Source organism: Schistocerca cancellata, chromosome 3, assembly GCF_023864275.1.
Source record: "Schistocerca cancellata isolate TAMUIC-IGC-003103 chromosome 3, iqSchCanc2.1, whole genome shotgun sequence".
In the NCBI taxonomy this organism is placed as follows: domain Eukaryota; kingdom Metazoa; phylum Arthropoda; class Insecta; order Orthoptera; family Acrididae; genus Schistocerca; species Schistocerca cancellata.
Window position 1 is genome coordinate 42,551,094 of NC_064628.1, and position 6,000 is coordinate 42,557,093.

The 6,000-nt window shown below is 38.2% G+C and overlaps 1 protein-coding gene across 1 annotated transcript in view; it reads right to left on the reverse strand.

The window, feature by feature from the left end:
* Positions 1 to 5,375, reverse strand: part of LOC126176881 (ectonucleotide pyrophosphatase/phosphodiesterase family member 5-like) — a 29,128-nt gene extending 23,753 nt beyond the window's left edge. The window contains exons 1-3 of the mRNA XM_049924081.1: positions 4,874 to 5,375; positions 4,320 to 4,779; positions 3,857 to 4,048 (exon numbers count right to left, since the gene is read on the reverse strand). Of these exons, the coding sequence (XP_049780038.1) occupies positions 3,857 to 4,048; positions 4,320 to 4,779; positions 4,874 to 5,242 (1,021 nt within the window). The 5' untranslated portion in view covers positions 5,243 to 5,375. The remainder of the gene's footprint in view (positions 1 to 3,856; positions 4,049 to 4,319; positions 4,780 to 4,873) is intronic.
* Between the last annotated feature and the right edge of the window lie 625 nt (positions 5,376 to 6,000).

Consider the following 6,000-nt stretch of genomic DNA (forward strand, 5'->3'; position numbering starts at 1 on the left):
AACAAAATTCTTTTGTTAAACGTGAAGCTAGAGTCTCAATCTGCTGCTTCAACAATTTTAAATCACAAATATGATCACCGAGATCCTCTTGCAAAAAATATGTGGCTCAAGTGATTCAAAAGGCAAGTGAAATTTTCGGTCAGCATGCGTATCTCCTTCCCTGTCCTCTAGGTGTTCGTGTCTGATTCCTCTTCACTCACTGTCACGTTCTCAGGAGTCACTGGTACCAGCAGTCCTTCACTGTAACATATAGGTCTTAAAATAGATCATAAATTGGGATATTGCACAGATTTCTTTGTTTCAGAGATGATCCCAGTTATTTTTATCACTGAGAAATAACCATCTATTTTGTGATCTGTTAGTTCCCTCTAAATCATGGGACACCAAAGGACATGTGTGTGATCCTTTTAACCAGCCTGTCAGGAGTGTAAAACATGTGAAACAAAATATGAGAGTGGGGTGTGGTGGCAACTTCATCTTTGTCACCAATCTTGCACCCAAAATAAAGTTCATGGCATTTTTTTTAATAAGATGCTTAAGTTTTCGTTTCTGGGATTTCAGAGTTAACTCACCACAGATATAAAAAAAAGAATTTGGGTGTTTTGTACAGGTACGAGACATTTCTTCTTCTGCATTCACACAAAAAAACAAACCCTCACAAACTTACAGCAACTCTGTTCACAAAGTCAGAGCTCTCTCACTACCGATACCAATGCATCAAACACAACATGATGCAAGGCAATGTCAGCACAACTCACCAGCCTCTTCTGTATCCTAGTGGTGAATATCTAACTGAGGATCACATTTTGAATTCCTTGTATATATTTTTATTGTTTACCAAAAATTGCCTCCACAAAAGTAAATAAAAGAAAATCAATTCAGTAATCCTAAGTCACCAACATGCAGCATTTTCAAGTTATGTTATCGATAGAAGGTAGTGTATCTCATGAAAACTGAACCAGATAGGCGAAATCAGATTTTGTTTTCAAAATCAGTAATCACAACTTAGCTAAGAATGCCATTCACATTCTTTGTGATAAAAAATTTGTTTACCACTGGCGTGTGTTTCTCACCCATTCTGCTGCCTTACAATATCTCTCTTTGCATCTCAAATAGTCTCCAACATTCCATAGAAAGAATAAAAGGTCTGACATGTCCAAAAACTTGGTAGTACAGATGCATAACTAGTTTTCCACATTTTAGTCATGCCTTTGGAACAAGCCCCCAATAATCTATGGCTTATCTGAAGCATGATGATGCATTTGAAAGGAGATTAAAGCTTTTCCTATAATCATTGGCACAGTTTCACTACTATCCAAAATCAAACCAGCCTATTAAAGTGCAAAAATCCTTCCAGCTTTCTTCATCAAGATGTCCGCCCCCCCCCCCCCCCCCCTCAAACCACTTCTGTTGCTGAATGTACCTCATTATTTCTTGGTCCTTCTCACGCCAGTTCACTTATCCAGTTTTGATTCTCTCAGTACTGGTGCCATGCCCTCTTATTAGTATTAATGAATAATTTAACTAACACAAAGTTAATAGGACTGGCATTACTGTAACATGTATACGTTCATTAATATACTAGTAAATATAATGCTGTCCTCAGGTCAAAGGTTGATCTGAACAATACAGTGCTTTACTAAACATTGTCCTACTGAAGGCGGTATGTCACTGCCTTATTTTAACCACTGAAACTACTTCCAGCCAGTTATAGGAAGAACTCCAAGCCATGTTGCAATTTTGCATTTTTCACACTAACGACCATTGCCAGAGGAAGGTTACAGAAAAAAATCTTCGAGCCAACTGGGAACTAAATCCGAGACCATTGGATTTGGAGTCTGATAGTTATCTGTCATGCCATGTATCTATTATTACTTCACTAATCATCCTGCTAGAGTTTATTAGCAAAAACAATACTCATTAGTACATGGCAATTAAAATATATAACAAATTGTCTACACATGCCTCAAGCATGTGAATCCAAATGTTTATGGTTGCACAACTTCTTGTTAGGTAACCTACTCTATTCATTGGAAGAATTTTTAGAAATGCCCTATATCAACTTAAACATGTAACAATGTATTTTATTAAATTAATAGGTTAAGTGAAACGACAAAGTCTATTGCATGTAATAATGCTGAATAACTAATAAAGAATCTGAATCTGGATGTCTTTAGTAACTGGAAACCTCATGTTGGAACAGTGCAGGATCAAGTTCATCTCGTTGGTTCCCCTTCAGATTTCTTGCCCCATCCTCATGTGGACCAATTCTGTTTTACATGAACCAATTATATAATACACACGTTGAACAGAAAGGAAATACAGTGCTAACCTGACTACAGCAGATGCTGAAAGTGACCACCATTCATCTCTGGGCACAGGTCAGCATGTTGCTGAAGGTAGATCGAGGCTGGACTGCTGGAATTGCTGCAGTCTCACCCAAAATGTTCTGCTGCAGTTCTTTAAGACTATTAGGGTTGATATATCTTTGACTTGAGGGATCCTCACACAAAGTAATCATACACTGACAGATCAGGTGAGCCGGGTGACCAGCTAGGGCCACAACCAGACTGATCTCTGCTAACAACTCCATCAGGTGTAAAGATTGTGTGAATGTGCTCCAAAGTTCAGTCGGCTGTATGGGCAGTTGCTCGATCCTTTTAGAAGTAACAATAGGTCTTTTCTACCTCCGTTAATGCTGCCATAAATTCACATCCAATTGTATCCACTCATCGGGGCCACTTTTATTTGGCCCACCCTGTATATACTGTATGTGTAAGTATATTTGACATGTCTTACACCATTACGTATAATGGTCAAAGGACAAAGCAATAAAAGAATACAGCAACGAGAAATGGGCTGCAGGCGCAGTTGTCGACAATAAATGCCATTACTTACTTACTCCAGCGACTCAGTATACAAGCATGTGTTACTCTTTTACTTTTGGCTGCATTAAGTCCAGCATTACTTTTCTCTAAATACAGTTGTGCAGTACTAAGAACCCTGTCAACAGTACTGAGCAATCACAAGCTCACAGCAAAACGGTCCTTTGCTAGTAGATACTAATCACAATTACTAACAGACTCTTTCTGTAGAATTTCTGATCTAATTTGCTTTCACACACACACACACACACACACACACACAGTCCATGTCTACAATTGGATAATATCTGTTGCCAATTTATGATAAAATATGACCAGCTAATTCCCATCCTGACAACTGCCTCTAATGACTCCATTGTCAACAGCACCCTAACTGTCTTTCGTATAAAAAGGAATATTCGACACGACTTGTTGGCTTCGATCAATGACATAGGAAACGTGACATACGGTGTAACCAAATGGTGGCTGTAACCTGATATCAGTGCAAATTTTTTCAAATGGCCTAAGCTACAGATCAGTCTGACACCACAACCAAGTTTTTTTAGTTTCACACTCATTCACTTCATCAATTCACAACCAAACTGTCAGCTTCCAATCTAAAACAGACCTACAGACCTCGAGCAAAGTTGCAGAGCAGTCTGTCACCACAGCCTCCTTTTTTTTTTTACCAATTAACAACAAAACTGTGAATATAGACACCAAAACCTGATGTCGCAGCAGCCATTACCCTTGTGTCACTGGTCAAACCTGATGACTCCTATCAAATATTCCTCCCAATCTTGTCTTTTTTCTGACTAACCATACTATGTAAAATACAATTGTGGGTAGACCACAGGACACAGAATCAACTGCTCATTATCATCATGACCATCAGCCATCTGACATGTACTGATCGATATTAACGATCTAAACAATACCATGTATGGGGCTGGGCAACTATAAATATTACGCCTTTGAATGTCCTTACTTACCATTCCTTTGGTGACTATCCGGAACGTACAAGACATCATCAAAAGCAAAACCTTCATCTGCAAGTAGCAACAGTGGTGGGGTTCTTTCATTATTGTAATGCCATCTTTCAAATAATTCATCTCTCTTGTAAATTGTGAAGTTTTCTACTTCTGAAGCAACTTTCAAAGCATTGTATACATCTTCAAATTCACCTGTGGTAATAACAATCATAACAGACTCAGTTAATGTTAGAGTTAGAATATACAATAAGCTACATGTTACTTGCTCTCTATCCGAGAACAATGATAATGTTTTCACGAGAACAATGATAACACGAAAAAAAGAGCAACACTGTCACTTCAAAAAACATATCAAAGCTATAATGTAAGTGACATGTCATGTGAGATATGTACTCATAAATAATTAATTGTTAACTTTATTAAATTAAAATTAATAGCATTAAGCTGGGAAGCACACAGGTACCTTTTTTGGGAATTACATGCAGTGCCGGTGATGTGCTGGCTGTTAGATACTTTGTTTTGTTAACATAATGTGTCAAGTTGATTATTCTGTCTTCTGATACACTGTCCATGCCATGATCACTCAAAAGGAATACATTAAGCTTACTACTTAAGCCAGTAACAGCAATCTGGTCAAACAAATATTTAGTTATATTATCGCACCTCATAATCTGCTTTAACACCTCCAGTGACTCAGGGCCAAATAAATGTGAATGGCTGTCAGGCTCTTCAAAATAGAGAAACACCAAGTTTGCTGGAGTGACAGGATCCATAAACCATTTTAACACTGCATCGACTCGATCTGTCCACGATACAGATGGTTTAAATGTAGTGAGAAATGTAGGGAGAACACCTTGATAGTCAAACTCTCCTCCTGGCCACATGTAAACCCCACTGCGATGGTTCAGTTTTTCATTTAGGCTCTATGAAAAAAGGGAACATCAAATAAAGAATACAGGCTATCCATGCAGGTTGTTTTCTGCACAAGGAGTTGTATTACAATGTGATAAAGCTTACCCAAAGCGGAGTAACACTGTTTCCGAATTTCCACAGTTCTTCGCTGTATGAAATAACTTTGCCATATCTCTCATCATATACACTACTTGCCATAACACCGTGTGAACTTGGAAATAAACCTGTAGCTATTGAGTGATGATTTGGAAACGTTTTTGTAATAAAAACATTGCGCATATATTGAGAGTGAACGCCTCTCTGATGAAGACTGTGTAGGGTTGGTGTTATGTTCTTATTTATGTAATCATACCGGAAACCATCAAATGACACCACTAACAAAAGGGGTTTAGTTGGAGAACCGTAAAAAACAGCAAACAGAGTAAAAATGCATATTAACAATATTGCTATGAATACAAACACAGTGTCGTACATGTCAGTCACACATCCAGATTGCCACAAAACGTATGATATGAAATCAAACTTCCCAGTCTTCTATTTTACATTATTCGAAAACAAATGACATAGTGTTTCGTCTCACAAAACCAGAAACGTATGATCAATCCAGCAACTATAATACCCCTTTCAATGACTATGGTACAGCACTCGTATTATACGTGGTAAATTTTTGGAGCAAATAAAGAATCACTGTTTTGTTTTTGATTACAAGGGTAATGTTAACATTTCAATACATATGGGCAATTATGAGGTCTGTACTGTGTACAAATTACCCAACACCAGCAGAAATTTTGTGCAGGGCAAAGCCAGATTTCGTAATAGGCTATATAGCTGTGTGAAAAACACAGATCAGACAAATCCTGAGTTATTGCTCCAAGCAAGTAAAGTATACGTAAATGAAATACGGAATGTAATTTCTCTCAGACAGATGTTCGAAGTGGCGCTGAGTTAAGCCGGGTTCACACAGGCAACAAAAGTATCGCCACTACTAATGACGAACTGCAGTTGCTTTGTAGTTGCATGTGTGAACTCCTACTTTTCGGTGGCGCCATTTAAGAAGCGCAACTTTCGTCACGCCACAAAAAGTTGAACTTGGTTCTACTTTGTTGCGCCATTTTGCCTTCTCAACAATCGAATAACGTCATTCGATTGCTACCTCGCGGCTGGATTCAAACCTTTCTAGTGCGTATTCGTTCGCAGATAGTGCTTTTGTTTGTGCGTTTGCTATTAATGTG